General features: G+C 34.2%; 1 protein-coding gene across 1 annotated transcript in view; it reads left to right on the top strand.

Moving 5' to 3' along the window:
- The window catches only part of LOC140439513 (uncharacterized), a 268,238-nt gene that overhangs the window by 204,052 nt on the left and 45,531 nt on the right, over positions 1-18,655 (top strand). The window contains exon 6 of the mRNA XM_072529480.1: positions 15,202-15,512. Within this exon, the coding sequence (XP_072385581.1) occupies positions 15,202-15,512 (311 nt within the window). The remainder of the gene's footprint in view (positions 1-15,201; positions 15,513-18,655) is intronic.

Below are 18,655 nucleotides of genomic sequence, written 5' to 3'. Positions count from 1 at the left end.
ACTGGTTTTTATTTGGAAAAATACACATAGTAAGTAAGAAAAACATAGTCAGCTACATTTATTTACTATTTTAAAATGGTACACAAAATTATTACAATATTATACAATTTCGTTTGGAAATACTGTAAAAGGCATTGACAACAAGATACTTTTCGAAGTTTTTCAGTACAAATGATTGTCTTTTATTAGTAAAAATGTATTTAGATATAGAAAAGGTTCTTTCAACTGACGTAATTGGACAATATTGAAGTTTTGGCAGTATACTATAATGCCATGGTGCATGTTTGTCAGAAGACTTATTTTCGTAGATATTTTTTAAAAATTTTAAAAAATTTAAATCCTTCATTCTTTGTTAGAGTCACTTCCGTTTTGCGCCTTATTTGATCTCCAACTTTACCCGGAACGTTGCCACACTTAGCCATAAAAGTTTCAATGGTACTAATGGACTCTCTTAAACTTAATTGTCCACTCTCTAACGATGTGATCATATCTGGTGTGAAGCCAAAACTAAATTTAATAAAAAGTAAATCTCTAGCCACACTTGCACTTTGTAACACACTACTTTGAACTACACCCTAAGCGTCGTCCTCCATGTCCAAATTAAGTCTTTAACGGCATTAAAATGTTCAACCCCCATCATTCATTCCCCATCTGGTAATTACAGACTTAGAGGGGCTTTGATGAATACTTTTTTAACATTTGAACTTAGCTTATTTACTAACAGAAATTCTGTTCTGATGGTTTCTGCTCCTCTGGCATAAACCATTGGCGTACGGATGTAGTTCAAACCAATAAGGTAATTTTTTTTTAAATTACGAGTTATGCATTAATTTATTTACTTACATATACTTTAAAAAAAGACCCGATGAAATTAAAAACACTTAACACTAATAATAATAATAATAATAAGAAAATAGAAAGCACGAATTTTGTAAAAGTTGTATCTTAGGCAGATAATTACTTGTATTTTCTTTCCGCACTTTAACTTTTTTACGAAGCAACTTCTCTCTTTTATTAATAGTACTATTTTTGGATTTATAGGGCATATCTATACTATTACATTTATAGAATACTTTGCCACATTAGGGGATAATCCTTTATTAATGATTTTGACGAAATCTTTGGGATACCTGTCTACCTGCCGACTGAGTAAGGAAAGTTGTGACGAATTTGATATTGTCAAAAGCTATCAAAGAATAACAAAAGAATGTACAAAAATATTCAGAGACAAATAAGAATCGAAATACGAAAGGCCAAAGAAAATTGGTTAAAAACAGAGTGTGAAGAGATAGAGTTGTTGGAACAAAAACACGATACATTTAATATGCATAAAAAGGTAAAAAGAGCTAGCAAAAATCCAACACAGCTAGCAAACTGCAAGATCAACAGGGGAACATCATCACAGATAGAAATATGCATATAGACCAAATACATACAAGAACTCTTTGATGATAATAGGTCAGAACAACCTCCGTCCTACATATCTAATGACCACTTATCAATCACATCAGATGAAGTGGAAAAAGCAATATCACAACTAAAAGATGGCAAAGCTCCTGGACCTGACAATGCATATGCTGAACTTATAAAGCTATTTAACACCGACGGTACTCAACGACTAACAAAAATATTCAATGACATATATTTAAACGAAGTAATACCAAGATCATGGCCGAAGTCAACGTTTATTGCTCTACCAAAGAAAACAAAATCCGTACCCTGCAATGATTTCCGGACCATCAGCTTAATGAGCCACATTTAATTAATTTATAATTAATTAATAAAATTAAACAATATAATTAATTAATAAAGTTATTTCTAAAAAGCATACATCAAAGGATATATAGACTATGCGAAAAAAGAAATCAGATGTACACGTTGGTTTTCGGAACGCAGTGGGTACGAGAAAGGCTTTCTTTAGCATACAAGTGCTATTTCAACGATGTAGAGATATGAATTGCGATATTTATTGATGCTTCATTGATTACCATAAAGCGTTCGATACAGTTCGTTCTATATCACAGCGGACATGCCCGTCAAAAATCCCTCCTTTGAAGAAACCCAAAAGGCCTTAAATAAGCTGAAAAATCACAAAGCGCCGGGTACGGAAGAGATACCAGCAGAACTTCTGAAATATGGGGGAGACGCACTGCATCGCCAAATCCACCAGCTAATAACGCACATATGGTTAGAAGAAAGGATACCAGCACGATGGAAGGAAAACATACCATCCACAAAAAAGGGGACAAAACAAAATGCGCGAATACGCGCTCTAAATCTCGCTCGCGAATTTCACTCCTAAAGAATATCTCCTCTCTCCTCACTTCTCGCCGAATATAAAACCCTTGCAAACGTCATTCTTAGTAGACTACTCTCTTACGCTGAAAATATCCTAGGCGAATATCAAGCCAGTTTTAGGGCAAACAGATCAACAATAGATCAACTATTCACGCTGAGACAACTACTAGAAAAGGGATGGGAGTATAACAGACCCATGCACAATCTTTTTATAGACTTTCGACAGGCATATGATAGCGTAGAAATAAGCCAAGTATGGAATGCCATGGCGGAGTTCTGAACACCAAAGAAATTCATTCGGATGACCAAAGTCTGTATATAGGGTGGAATATCTAAAGTACGTGTAAATAATAAACTGTCTGGCAGCTTTAAAATCATCAGTGGACTCAAACAGGGTGATGCGTTATCTCCACTACTTTTTAACCTTGTATTAGAGAAAGCCATGAGGTCGGCCGAAATAAAAGCAGAATTGCTATAGGTTCAAGGTCCCAAGCTATTACTCGCAAATGCAGATGACATAGATCTCGTTGGAGACTCGATCCTATCCACGAAAGACATCTTCAAGGTGGAAGGAGCAACAAGTGAAGTAGGGCTGAAGATTAATGAAGAGAAGACGAAATAAATGTGTATAAATAGAACGACACGAAGAGACAGAATAGGACAAAATGTGACGGTCAACACCTTCAATTTTGAAATAGTACAACGTTTTAAGTATCTGGGGGCCGTAATCACAACGATGTTACTGAAGAAATAAAAGGCAGAATCCAATCTGCAAACCGCTGTCTATTCACACTGGATAAGCTCATAAAATCAAAAACTCTTACAAGACGTTCAAAGATCAAAATCTATAAATCCAGCGTCAGACCTGTAATAACATACGGAAACGAAACGTGGACTATGACCAAAGCAAACGAAGAAAAGCTCAGACGCTTTGAACGAAAAATACCTAGAAAAATTTTCGGATCTCACCATGACATCACCAGAAACCAGTATAGGATCAGAACCAATATCGAATTAAAAGCACTCTACAATGACGCCGATATTGTCCAAGAAATTAAATCACAGCGACTATGATGGGCAGGCCACGTGCACAGACTGCATAACGAGAGACTTGTAAAACTGGGATGGGAGGAGATTTCCACAGGTAAAAGACCACTCGGACGTCCCAGAATGCGATGGAGAGATAACATCCAAGCAGATCTCCGGAAAATGAACATATCATTTGACCCTTGGTTGATGGAAGACCGAACAAATTGGAAAAAAGTTGTACAGTCAGCCAAGACCCACCCAGGGTTGTAGCGCTACGTGATGATGATGATGATGTTCGATACAGTAAAACACGACAAGCTGATAGAGATAGTAACAAATATTGGAATAAACACCTGTGATCTCTAAGAATTATTAGCAATCTTTACTGGAATCAAACGTCTATTCGTACAGAGGCAGGAGAATCCAATGATATCAAAATCAAACGTGCGGTCCGACAGGTATGTATACTATCATCCTTTCTGTTTAACATATACTCTGAGGAAATCTTTCAAGAAGCAGTAGAGGATGTTGAAGCCGAAATTCGAATTAACGGAGAATGTTTCAATAACATCAGATACGCGGATGACACGGTGCTATTCGCTGACAGTTATCTTTTGAAGCATCCGAGATTTTGGAATTATCAGATGAATATTTTTTTAACTTCTTCTTAGCTTGTTTCATTGGTTTTCTGTTTGTATCTTGATAAGGAGGAGGCATTGTTGGTGAAATTTCTTCTTGTGTTTCTGACACGTTGATTACGTTGGGATCTACTGAATTCGAAAAGGCTCTCTCTTCATTCCAGGACAGATGAGCATGGTATTTCTTCCGTTGTTGATGGATTCTCTGTAGAAACTGAAAAGATATTATTTGTATTTGGGCAATTGTTAGCTACATGTCCAGATTTTTTGCATGAAAAACAGAGATTTTATCGGTAGACAAAAATATGCGATGTGCATTACCTTCAAATAGAATGACCAATGAAGTTTGGATCTCGTAGTTATCATACGGTGGTACTATGTAGACCTGTCTATGTAAGGAAAGAATATGGTTATATTCGTCCCCTATAATTCCTGCCCTCAGGAACGAGATGGGCCAAGCAAATCTGTAGGTCATAAGCTTTGAATGACTCGATAAGCTCATGTGGAATAGATGGACACATATTTGATACAATTAGACGTTTACCTGGTGTAACTAGTCTTCTTATACTACGGTATACGTCTCCTACGCGAACAACAGGTATGTTTGTGAGTAATAGGTCCCTTCATTCGATATTGTTTAGGTAAATGCACAATCGGTTGTTCGAGATTCTGGAAGCGAAGCTGATGTTTTTCGGCTCAATAATATTTCCAATTAATTTGACGTAATTAAATAATTTAAGAGTGTTATCAGTTATATGGAACACTATTGCCTGCTCTTTCTTTGGGTACGTAGTTTTAGGTATAAATCTGACAGCAGCAACATATGGAGTTAATGAATAGAATCACGGAAGTGAGTCAGAGATATGGACTTTCACTGAACATTAAGAAAACAAAATGTATGATGATCTCTAAGAAAAAAAAGCAAATTGAAAGAATCAGTGTGAATGTTCAATCAATAGAAAAGTAAAAACATACACCTACCTTGGTACGAACGTTAATGAAAATTGGGACCATTCCTTAGAAATAAAATGTAGGATAGAGAAAGCAAGATCTGCATTTCAAAAAATGGCTAAGCTATTCAAATGCCATGATTTATCAGTACCCATAAAAATCAGGTTACTATGATGTTATATTTTTCCTATACTATTGTACGAAGTTGAGTCGTGGACTCTCAAAGACCCTACCTGCAAGAAAACTGAGGCTTTTGAAATGTGGCTTGATCCTCGAATCCTGAAGATATACTATACCGACCACGTTATTAACCAGGACGTTTTATTAAAAATGCAAAAAGTAAAAGAGTTGTTAACCACAATAAAACCAGCCAAAATTGAATACCTCGGTCACATCATGAGGAACAGCGAAATATATGGGTTACTGCAATTAATTCTACAAGGAAAAGTAGAGGGAAAACGAGACCAAGAAGGCGAAGGATTTCCTGGCTGAATAATCTACGTACGCTGTTCAACATAACAACCACAAATCTTTTCAGAGTAGCAGTTTGCAATATACAAATTGCCACGATGAGCGCCAACATTCAAAACGAATAGGCACTACAAGAAGAAGAAGAAAACTGCAAAGATTACCACGAAGAAATGAACGCCGATGTTTTCGAGGATTACTTTTCTCAGGTATTGAATTTGATACCAAATTAAGGGTGTCGTTGTTTTTGATAACGGCCAGCTATCACTCAAAATTAGTGGAAAATTTACCGACGGTGTCATGAAAAATATAGATAGAATTGACTGGCTCCAACACAAAGCAATACCGTATGATCAGACTATGCTTAAAACGGAATTAGTACAAATTGCAAGGCAACATAATCGTACTATAAAAAATATGTCATTTACCAAATTGCAAAATCAAAATATTGATATTACATCTGCAACTTCAACTATATTCATTAGAGTTAATATGAGCTCAAGTAAAAGGTGAAGTGGTTAGATAAAATATAACTTTTATTAAATTCCATAAAAAACGTAACGAAAGATAACTGGACCAATGTTTAAACTACCGTAAAAAAATAGGAACAAAGACTGTGGACTGATAATAGCATTGAAGAACTTCAACAATCCATAACCGGGCAGAACAACGAAGCTGACAGAGAAGAAGAGGAAAAGATAGAAATCCATAATTTATATGCAGATCAGTAAATTTTTATTTTATGTACATTGTTTAAAAATATCAATACGATTTATCCGCTTTAACATTTTAACAATAATTTTATTTAACATATTAATCTGTCCCTTTTTGATTCTCCAACACTGGCCCATGATTTTCATACCTTTAGGTATAGAATCAATGGTATTGTTATTTCTATGTGAATAGGGTGGACTCTTTTGATTTCAGTTAGACCACTTTGCCTGCTGTTTGCAAATTAGTGAAGATTTGCATTTGTAATGAGCTGCCAGTTGCAAACAAAGTATACTAATCTTGTTATGCACTATTTTTTGTTAGAAAATTATATTTCTATAATTATTGTTGAATAGTTTGAACATCAATAATTGGAAAAACATAGGAAATAGAAAATCAAATGACCTACACATATTATTTAGATAAAAGTTTGTATTTAAAATTTATAATTTAGAACCTTTATCGTTAGAAACTCATTAACTAACCATAGCATATTTTTTGATAATATTTGTGTTAAAAAATGAAAATTAGTTTTTATCTTCATTGCACCAGTCCTCGTTATCTGAATTGTCTGCTAGATCTATAACTAGTTTCCTATTCGTCGTCTATGATAATTTTTTTGTGTGCTTTACACAATTAGCCCAAACTTCAGGTGCTGCTTCATATAAAGCATCGTTCCATACTTTGCTGCTATATCTCCACGTCCATTTTCTCCAATGTGACGATCACAGTACTGTTTATAAATTCCCCAGATCAACTCTATCAGATTGTATCGACAGTGATATAGAGGTAGTCGTAATACTTAATGCCCATGTTCTTACACAATTCGTATATAACGTACTTAACGTTTTGTGACTTCTTCAGGTGACAAAGATTTCATAGCTCTGGTTTGCGGGAATTTAAGTAGGATTTTGTCTAAGAAGGTTGAGGAAATTTTTCTATCAGAAATGGTTCAGCATTGGTATGAGTTTTTCAAAGATCCATTTTTTTAAAAGACTCCTTATCTATCATGACGCTCCGCTCTCTTCAGTTTGGTGGAAAATAACATTCCAACATCTTCAACAAATCTATTACTAGTTTCAACATGTAAAATAACGAAGCGTTTACCAGTATTTTCATGGCCTTTTCTAATGCTCTTTATATTGTTATGTTGCCATGTAAGTTTATATGGCCCAAAAATCAATTGAAGTGGACTTGGACTTATGTTTATAATGACCCATTTATGAGCACTTCCGACACTTAGACTTCCTAAATCAAATCCAATGTATCACCCCTATCATACAGACTAGTCTCTTAAGGATCTGGTCTTCAGAGTTTCTGGGGCTTAGGATGCTCAGTACTCCCATACCTGCTATAATCATCAGGGGTTCTAAATCTGAGCTCTTCCTGCCGTTCCGAACGTCTAATCCTTGACTGACTTTGTGGCCTTACAGAAAGTCTCTTTAGGTGTAACTCCCTCATGTGGCTCGTTTGCATAAAAGCCGAACCCAGGATCCGCTACCTCAGCCTACAGCCGGTACTTCCAGAGGAGATGTGGGGAGGATTCTTCATTATATAGACGGCACTATGGGCTATCCGCTAATCGAAGCAAATAGAGGTGCAGCCTGAGTCTACAGTGACCGGTAAGCATACTGACCACCAGTATCACCACTTTTACGATCTAGGAGAAGTTGGGCTTAAAGACTTTTGGATCGCCCCACTATGTGGAGTCTAGTCTGTCTCATACCTCCACAACTGGCCCATGAGTCCTTGAATCTCCGCAAAAGAAGCTTCTTAAGACTATCTTGACCAGTACTGAAAGGCACTCCAATCACAGGTTCCGGTCCCACAGGTCCCTTCTTTCCAGAGACTTGTAATTAAATAATTTTTCATATGTTCAAGCTTATATAAAAATCCATAGTATTTTGAAAGTCTCGAAAAACTTGGATTATAAGCGTTTTATATTTTGGAAGCAATGGATTTGTAACGTGTTGCAGTTTTACTTTCATATCATATACAACATTTCTAATTGCTCCTTTGTCGTCTTGCTAGTTTTTATTTTTGGTAGGTACAGTATGTGGTACTCCAGTGTATCCTCAATACTTTAACAAGTTGAGAATAAATTGTTGATTTTCTCCAGAAATAGTATTTACTGTCATTTTTGTTATTCCTCCAAATTCCTAAATCTGTCACTGTTTGACATCTACAAAAAATATAAGACACTTAATAATTATAATTGACCTCACGGGTACGATAAATCAAACGAACGACAATATGAGACAACATACAATACCGCTATTTAATTTATACTGAAATCCATTAAAAAAAAGCAGTACATGACAGCTCCGAGGAATGTGATAAATAAAGACTTCCGTATTTACTATTTTCTATTTATCGGTGAAACTAGATGCAGTTGTCTGGGTGCTGAATTAAAAAGCATACGTCCACGTTTAAAATTCTAACTTGTCTGCATCTAATAGAGATTTAACTATAAATGTGCCTTGAGTATGATTTCACCCATCCGATAAAATCCATGAAATGAACTATATCATACGTATATGTGTAATTTATTTCTTTGAAAATAACTTAATAAAGGAAGCTTTTTTTACTTGCCAAAAGTTAAAGTTTTTTGAGGACAGTCACTGTAAAATATGAAAAGCGCGTCGTCTATAATAACTGCTGGCAACCATTATGTAAACATTTGAATTGACAGATTTAAAAGTTTGCACAAAAATTAAATACTTCCGTTAATAACCTTGCATGGTTGATGCAGATAATTACAAAAAAGCAATTAAATATTTTCGCAATTTGCCCTCTTTAATTGCATATATAGTTATAATCGAACATACTCATAGTAAGTTCCGAGCACATCTCCTGGCAAGGAAAACAAATATTTAAAAAATGTACTTTTTTCAAGAAAAGTGTCTATTTTTCTAAGAAAGTAAAAACATAAAAACTGTCATCACTCTGGTCAACGTTAAAAACCGAAAATGCCTAAAAAGAAGACAAATCGATTTAAGGTTAAACGGTAGGCTACTGTCAGGAGCAAAAAGCTGTTAAAGGCGTAGCTTCTACTACTGAAGGCACTGTCAGGAACGTTTTGGTAGGTCCAAGGGATCATAATATCGCTTTAATCTCTTCGCTTGTTGGTTATGAAGAAGATTGTATGCCAGGGTGTTAAGATGCATGCAACCTATTTTGATATTGTTCAGAAATTATTTTGCACTCCTGAGATACTGTTAGTATGCACATCTGCTGGGAGACTGCAGATCTGCATGTAAGGCGTCATTCTGGATATACCAAGGAGCGTTAGCGATTGTTCTTAGAGTTTTAGATTGAAATCTTTTTATTTTCATAACATTAGATTTGCTAGCTAATCCCCAAAGCTGCGAACGTTATGAACAAACGGGTTTTATTATAACTTTGTATATCAGCAGGTTGTAGTCGATCGATAGGTATGAGGTTTTTCGCGGCATCCAGTAAAATTTTCTTTTTACAATTCCTTCTTCTTCTTCGAGTGCCGTCTCCATCAATGGAGGTTAGCGGTTATGGTGGCAAACGTTTGTCTATCTTCAGCTGTTCTTAAGAGTTCCTCAAATCCAAGTCCTGTCCAGTTTTTGATATTACGTAACCAGGACAATTTTTTTCTTCCAATTCCTCGCTTTCCTTCTATTTTGCCTTTTATTATCAACTGAGGGATGTAGTATTTCTCGTTGCGCAACAAATGCCCTAAATAACTGGTTTTTCTTCTTTTGACTGTTCTCAATAGTTCTTTTTCTAAATTCCTTACAATTCCTAGTTATAGTCTTTTCGTCCATATATGTTTAGTTCATGTTAATCGTTTGTCCAGATAAATGCCTAGATATCTTACATCATCCTTTTGTAAAATGATGTCCATGTCCAAGTTTTTGGAGTAAAGGATGTCCATCGAGGTTAACTTGTGAACATATACCTCTTCTTAAAGTAAATGTAATCTGTGTGGATTTTGAGGGATTTACAGAGTTTAAACCATTCATTAGATTTGTTTAGATGTAGTTGCAGAATCTCTGATGCTATTACTGAGCACATTACTCTGAGGTACACCAGATATGATGGGGTAGAGTTTTGTATATGCTTCACTATACCTTACTAGATATCTTCTTTCTGTAAGGTATGATTTAAGCAGTTTGAAGTAACTGTAAGGTAGGTTTTCTTTAACTTGTACAGAAGTCCTATGTGCCACACATAGGACTTCTGTAGTCAAAAGCTTGAGAGGCATCTAAAAAAGCTGCAGTACAATATTACCAGTTTTCGAGACTAGTTCTTATTGTTGTGTATAATAAATCATGCACAACTTTTATATTATTTATTATAAACTGAATTTAAAAAAAAAGATTTGGGCTGGAGTCTTACTTATTTTGCCATGCATGTTTCCACGTAAATTTTGTCTAAAACTTACACCTCAGAATATTAACAGCAACAATGTAATTAATTTTACTCAAAGGGCTTTTACACGTACATGTAAACGTATGTAAAACGTAAACGTATGTAAAATTAAACCTAGAAAAAGCACTGATGATGGAATAGTCATTCCGAAAACGTTCTGTGATATAGCTAGATAGGGTTATATTATTATATTTTTTATAAAGGATTTTTTAAATACATTTTTTCTGATTTATGGTATAGAGCCAAATACAGGAAATTTATTTGCTTGTAGATTTTATATATTTAAGAACGTCGGTTACCAATAAAAATTGACCAAAAAAATGCTGAGAGTCACATGAATAAATTTTTTGACCGACTGTCGATTTGCTTAACATTTTTGTCAGACAATTACATTTTTTTATCTTGGAATATAATTATTTGTAGTCTACTGATTTGGTCGAAAAAATTTTGTAAATATAAGGGTTTCACGAAACTCTTTGGTGCATCCGACTGCGGATTTGCCGCCTGCAAATTGTCCGACAAGATTACCATATTATTTAAAAAAAATTAGTAAATTTTTAAATCTATCCTTTTAAAATAGTAAAGTTTTGCATAACTAATCTTTGGGATTTATCGATGTCCAAAATTTTTTCCCGACGAAATTTTTTCGCTTCTTATATGTTGAAAACTGACAATAAAAATAAAAATTACCATTGTGGTAATACATTTTTTTTCGCATAAAATCCATGACTTTTTGATAGCATCAGTGACAAACGCATCACTACCATATTTCGGTAAAAAAAAAAAAAAATAACAGGACAACATACTTACCAACAAATCTTAAGACTAGAAAAAGAAGGAACGTTACTAACTGATCTACAGGACTGTGTGTACTGACTACACAGTAAATAAACTAGCTGATACCTATCAAAAATTCTCCAGCCAAAATTACAGTAACGAGTTCTTAACTTACAAGCAATAGAATTTGTTGTTTGTAAGTTATGTGGAGTTTCAAGAAGAACTTAATAGCATGAAAGATATGTCACCAGGTTCAGACGACATACCAGTACAATTAATTCAAAAAGTTCCCATATAAACAAAAGAGTTTCCACTCTCTACAAATGTTTAATGAAGTTTGGTCACAAAAATCATTTCCAAAAATCTGAAAAAATGCCATTGTTATTCCTATTATTAAACCAAATAAAGATAAATTACAATCTGAATCATATCGTCCTAAATCATTAACATGTTCTTCATGTAAACTTATCAAAAAATACTCAACAAAAGAATAATGTGGAACCTAGAACATAATATAGACATAACATAGTGAACAACATTATAGATCTAGAAAACGCTAGTTACAGAACAACTAGGTGCATACAGAACAACTTCGATAAATAGCATACAAGCTGAAATAAGTGAACCCACGCTAGAGCTTCGCAGGCAGCTATTAACCCTTAAAGTTATAAATAAAAGAATTCCAATAAATAACATTTTAGACATATCCATAGCTAATGTTCAATCTCTCAATATTCCCGCAGAATGTATCATGCAATGACCCTACTTAACTGTAAGCAATTTCCATTCTTATATCAATACAAAAATATATCTTCATCTTCTGTTACTTTTACCGTTCTGCTAGACTTACAAGCTTCATTGCTACAGTTCTTAAGAAATAAGAAAAATCGTAATTCAGTCTAAATTAATAATACATACCCAATTTTTTTTAGCATATTATATTTATGCATTGTAAAGTCTGTAAGTATTGCTGCACAGGTAATTACGGTTGATATTATTTGCAAAACTGTAATCGTTCATCTCTATTTTGGTCATCAACATCCCAAATAAGGTTGTATATTATCTAGAACCATACTACATACTACTATTTAGTAAAAAATATTAAATTTAGCAGAATAATGGTACGTCTATATTATTTTCTTAACGTTTATTTTGCATTATCTTTAGAAAACATCTCTCACAGCCGTTTCGCTACATTGTCCTTGAGTACTATGTTACTGTTTATGTCTATAGTAATGTATTTTATTTTTATTGTCGTTATAATGATATTAAAATTAAGAAAACAACACATTTGTGACAAGAATCCTTACACTCAATTTCTTAGAATTCTTTACACATTAAACACTACACCACACTTTAAAAATTATACTACTCAGTTGTTATTCAGCGTGTATGTAAAAAATGTGAAGAACAATTAGATAACACACAGTTTGGATTCAGAGGTGGAATAGGAACAAGAGAGGCATTGTGCGCAATGACGGTCCTAATACAAAAATGCAGGGAATATAATAAAAACGTATTCATATTTTATATAGATTTTCAAAAAGCGTTTGATAGAGTTCAACATTGTAAACCCATACATGCATTGAAACACATACACCTAGATCCCAATGATATTAATTTAATTAAAAATCTATACTATAATCAAACAGCGGTTCAAATATAAATTCAAAAAGGAGTCAGACAGAAATGTGTGCTGTCGCCACAATTATTTAATGTGTACTCCCAATTAATATTTCAGGAGGTACTATGGGTGCCTGGCACCGAAGGTGTAATGATTGGAGGGAGCGTCATTAATAATATAAGATTTTCAGACGATACCACAATCCTGGCAGAAAATATAGAAGATTTACAAATTCTTATATAAATTTATCTATAAATTTATTCTCATTAACAGAGAAAGCAAAAAGATGGGATTAACAATGAATATAGATAAAACCAAATACATGGTGATGCCGAAAAGCCCTGTTGACAACATACATCTGACATTGGAAGGTAAACCGTTAAGAGAGGGTCGTATAAATACCACGGAACAATTATAACTCACAGTTTGATCAAGATGAGTGAGATAAAGGCCAGAATTGAAATAGCTCGAAAAAGATTTATAAAATAAAAGTCAATGTTTACAAATAAGAAATTGAGTATGATTATTAGAGTGAGGTTCATCGAATGTTATGTATACTTACAGCTGCTATATGGGGTAGAAGCTTGGACTCTGAAAGCCAATCCATAAAAAAAATTGAGGCATACGAAATGTGGTTATATAGGCGTATTCTAAAAATTCCTTGGACTGCAAAAGTATCAAACGAAGAAGTGTTAAGACGAGTTAGACATGGCAGAAAGCTTATAAACACCATTAAAATAAGCAAAACATCGTATCTGGGCCACTTACTTCGAAACGATAAATACACTTTTCTGCACGTTATCGTACAAGGAGGAGTAGAGGGAAGAAAAGACTGCGGAAAAAAGAAGAAATCTTGGCTGAGGAATATCAGAGATTGGACTAACCTCAGTGTTAAACAGATATTTCATGTTGTAAAAGATAGGGAAGCGTTTAAAGAAGCGATAGCCAGGCTTTGTTAGAAGACGGCACAATAAGAGGAAGAATTATTTTTTAATCAAACAAGTGATAATTCTTTAATCCAGAAATTACCTGATATCAATAAATTGCATTCATCTACCATTCTTAATTTGGTGTAATTACCATCCACCAATTATTCCTTGGCATTCATATTCTTTTTCAATATCTAAATAATCAACAATTTTTCAACTGAGCAAATTCTCGCCCCTGCCTACTTGGGTTAGTTATATGTTGGATTCGACCGTTACTTGATGGAAGTTGATTTTATCAAGCAATAAAACACTGAAAACTTTTGTTCCAAATTTTATTATAATTCGCTATCACTACAGCTGTTTTGGAAGAGCGTCTTTTTCCTCAAGTGAGCTATTTTTGTTATGCGTTCAACACTTCATAGTCTTCAACTGAATAAGTTGAGGAGGGGAGAACTGTTTGTCTCAAGTTGTTCCTTCAGAATTATATCTGTATTTTTTAATTTGTTAATTTCCATAGATTCTAATAATGATAGCTGAATGCCTTTATTTTAAATGTGAAGAATTTGAAATTGGTTATTAAAAGAATGATTATGATCTAGAAGGTAAAGTACGTAAGTAGAATAAAAACAGTGAAACGCCGAAACAAACAATGAACAACAATGTAAATACCACCATAATTTCGACCGTATCACGAGACATTTGCGCACCAAAATCTATAAAAATCGTGCAAGCGAAGATAATTGAAACATTCCATACTTAAAACTCACCCTGTAGATTAAGAATGAAGAGAAAAACAAAAGCATTATTTTAAAAGTATAAAAAATGGGCTTTACTTTTGTTTTTGAAAGTGGTTTGTAGCTGCTTTTGAGCAGATTCTTCAGATATTTTAAGTCTCGACATTTCTTTCGCTCATTAAATTTTTGAAATTTCACAAAAAAGACATGATTACCCTCGTTCCGGGTGACGGCGCTATATTTTTCTTCAATTTTAAGTGCTAAAAAACAAAAAAAAATTGGTCCTCAGCGTGTGCCCTCAAATTTCAAAATCAATATTTTTGGCATCAAAGTGGATATGTTCTGTGGATTTCGACATATACGTAGATTGTTAATAATTTTGTCGATTTAAATACGATTCTGATGTTTTTATTATATATAAGCTTGTTTTCTTCCTTGCACTTTTTTTAATTTTCTCTATTACACTCATATACGATTATTGGTATATATTAACGTATTCTTGCAATCCTATTTTTTTTATTTAACTCACTTCATTTATCTTCATCCATTTACTATTCCTCTGCAATGCCTACCCTAAGAACGTAAAATGTTTTATACAACTTATCACCTTTTTACACTGTATTTTATTTTATTTACAGAGCTCCATGGAAACCGATCGTGAAACCGACCGATGCATTGGTTCGCCCGTCCCAGACCGTCCCTCAAGCACCCAAAGCAGCAGATCCTCGACCCCTTTTGCACTACCTTTTCCCACTCTACCAACGTCCTTTCTGGAGGTTGGTTTAATGCACAGCGCGCTCTTAGGAGAAGAGATGTTTCGTTGTTCCTCATGTATGGCCGCATTTCCCTCACTATGGTTGCTGGAACAGCATACAGCTCTGCAGCACATTGGATCTATTAGCTCGTTAGAGAAGCCCTTCGTTTGTGAACAATGTGGACAAAGTTACAGGTAATTTTAAGTAAACCTCCTCGTATGATATAAGCTCAAACAATTGGGAAAGTCTTCTTTATTCCTTATATTTTCCTCTAATCTTTCTCATAATTTTAATAAAAACGATATATAAATAAATCATCTGAATTCTAAACATTAGGTTTTCTCCTGGTAAATAAAAGCAAATACTTATTTATTCTAAAGATGCGATTCAAAAGTAACACTATGAAACATAATGTGGGGACAAAATAACACATGCTACATATACTGTATGGTGGGTATGTAAGGTATATGATGGTAATAAAACATTTTACAAGTAAATTGGGCATTAATAAAATGAAAAGGCCGACTTCTAGTAAATAAGGTTGCTAGTACTATTTTTACTATTTTTTTATTAATTAAAATTAATTACACAAGTTCAAAGAATTAGTCAGATGATATCTAGTACGTGTTAAAAATGTTCCGATAAATAACACGCTCGTGCTCTATAATAGTTTGTTGTAGAATAAATCTCGATGGAATTATCGACTTTCTTGTTTTAAGAGATCTATCTAAACTAAACCATCTAAAAATGGGGGGGGGGGGAAGTCTAAACGTTACACCGAAAATGTGCTATAGTCCAGTTGTCAGAGATTTGACCTGTAAAAATTATACCAAAAAGCTGAATTTTGCTGACAATATTAATTTTTGAAACCCCAAAAAAGATGCAAAAATGTTTGCCACTCCTATCCCTGGTCTTCGCCCTAAAACACCTCTCGTAGGGGGCAAAAAGAACAAACATTGATTCACCAAGTATCTGTATGGCGTAAAAAAATGTTTAAAATACAAAATGTAGCTGGGATAATTTTGAATAAAAATTTAAATACGCACTTTTTGTATAGAGAGAACCGTTCTCGCAGAAACAACGGTTAAAGTGACCGACGCTTTTAATGCCTGTTACGCGCGTGAAATAAATTTTTTAAAGAAAATTTGTATCAACTCGACAGCAAAAATTTGATATCTTTTGATCAGAATGTTTTATGGACAAAAATTAAAATGCGTTTTAAAGATGAAGAGTCCAGTTTTCATATACAATTTTCTCATTTTGCCGCAAATGAAGTCAGTTTTAAATATATTAGGTCTTTTGTAATGTAAAAGTTTAAATTCATGGTTTTTAGTCATATTTCAAATGCTTCCTATTTCTTGCAAAAACTCAAAATCGAAATTTCATGTTATAGGTTTTGAAGACTAGGGTTTAACAATGGAAATTCCATATAACTGGCCAATTGAAGGACCGATAGAATACCGGCCGAGTTTTATAAAAATAATTCTGTTACTAGCAAAGTTATTGATTGCTCTTAACGCAGCATTTAATCGAGCATCAGTTTCGGATTCTTTCCGAGACGCGATCATTTTTCCTTTGCACAAGAGAGGTTCGACAGATGAAGTAATGAATTACAGGGGAATAGGGTACCTGGACCCAGTAGCCAAGCCGTTTTCGTCTTTTTACTGGGCAGAATAAAAAAGTGGGCAGAGTCAGGGGTTTTACTGGAATGTAAATGTTGTGGACTTCAGTAAAGCGTTTGATACGATTGATCGACAAGCGCTGTAAAGCTTGTATGGGGTTGTCTTCTAAAATGCGGGAAATTATCAAATATCTTTTTGCAGGAACACAATCTGTAGTTTGAGGGAGGAATGGTAGGTCACGTTAGTTTAACTGTGAGATGGGGGTTAGACAAGGTCGCAGCTATTTGCACTATTTTTTTAGGAGGCGTTGATTTAAATGAATTTATCATTAGAATATTGCTTTATGCTGATGATATGGTGGTGTTAGTAAGTAGTTCGAGAATTTTACAAATGGTTATTATTAGGTGAATATTGTAGGCTATGGAATTTAAAGATCAACATGGACAAGACAAAAATTATGGCGTTTAGACAAGGGGGTGAAAATATTAAAGAAGAGTAGAAAATAAATAAAGAAATTAACACCGCGGCTATCTTTTACTGCCCACTTATAAAAGCTATAAACTTAGCTTGCCGACAGGTTTTAGCTAAGGCGAATCTTCCACTATCAGCTAAGGTGGAATATATGAAGGGGTAGTCCAATCTATTCTGACTTATGGAGCTCAAGTTTCGGGACTTGAAATTAAGGGAAGTTGAGGAAGTAAGAAGGTTTTTTATGGAAAAAAAATGTTGAATATTCTGAGTTACTGTCCAAAGTGTATGTTGGATTTAGAAACTAAGTTAGAACATATCTATTTACAATGAAGTTACATATAAATTATGTCAAGAGAGTGCTAGAGTATGAGGAAGAAGCTCTGCAAAAATTTCTTCTTCAGAAAAAATGATGAGCCAACTGTGGTTGGCGAAGAGATTGGGAAACCTTGAGAGAGATGTGAGGTGGAATATAACAGAGTGGAAAGATAGGAATTTTTGGGTGGATAAGCTGGAACAGGTGATAGGAGCCATTCGTTCTCTGGGACAAAGGAAAGAGCTTTGGAGAGAGCAACTGAATCACATTTTTGCAATCATTATAGAGATTTAATTGGACTTGTCGTTGATATGGGTTATATGAGTGATGAAGTGTATTTTAATAATATAAGGTGGATTTAAGATAAGATGTGGTGTATTGTATCTCAATGAAAGACATGGTAGGGCGGATGATGGAAAAAGTGTACTTTGTGTAATGAGAGGGAGGTGGAACATATTCTACATTTCATGGCTCTGGCGATGCTCTGTACTACGTGAATACAGAATGAAGGGGTTCGGAAAGAGTAGATTGGAAAGGGAAGAATTGTTGGAACTTATGAGAGGTTTGAGCTGGAGGAAACTAGATGGATACGCAAGGGATGCATGGAAGTATAGATTTTGTTTGAATTAAACTATTAGTCTCATACTATGTAAAATGTAATTTTTTGAAATGTAATTTATATTTATCAATTAATGAGTGAACCGTTCCTCTTTATTAAACGTATTAGTACTTAGTACTCTTATCATTACGTTTTCTTGTGTCTGGAGTAATCATATCCCAGATATGGAATATTAAAATTATTACTTATAAGCAATTACTGTAATTTAAAACAATAAAATATTTTTGATTCTGATTCTGAAGTAATACATTTTATTGATCTCATGAGAATCGTACAAAATGGCAACATATAAAAACGGGTACAAAAGCTGCC

Source organism: Diabrotica undecimpunctata, chromosome 4, assembly GCF_040954645.1.
Source record: "Diabrotica undecimpunctata isolate CICGRU chromosome 4, icDiaUnde3, whole genome shotgun sequence".
Taxonomy (NCBI): domain Eukaryota; kingdom Metazoa; phylum Arthropoda; class Insecta; order Coleoptera; family Chrysomelidae; genus Diabrotica; species Diabrotica undecimpunctata.
This window is presented reverse-complemented; position numbering and strand designations above follow the sequence as displayed.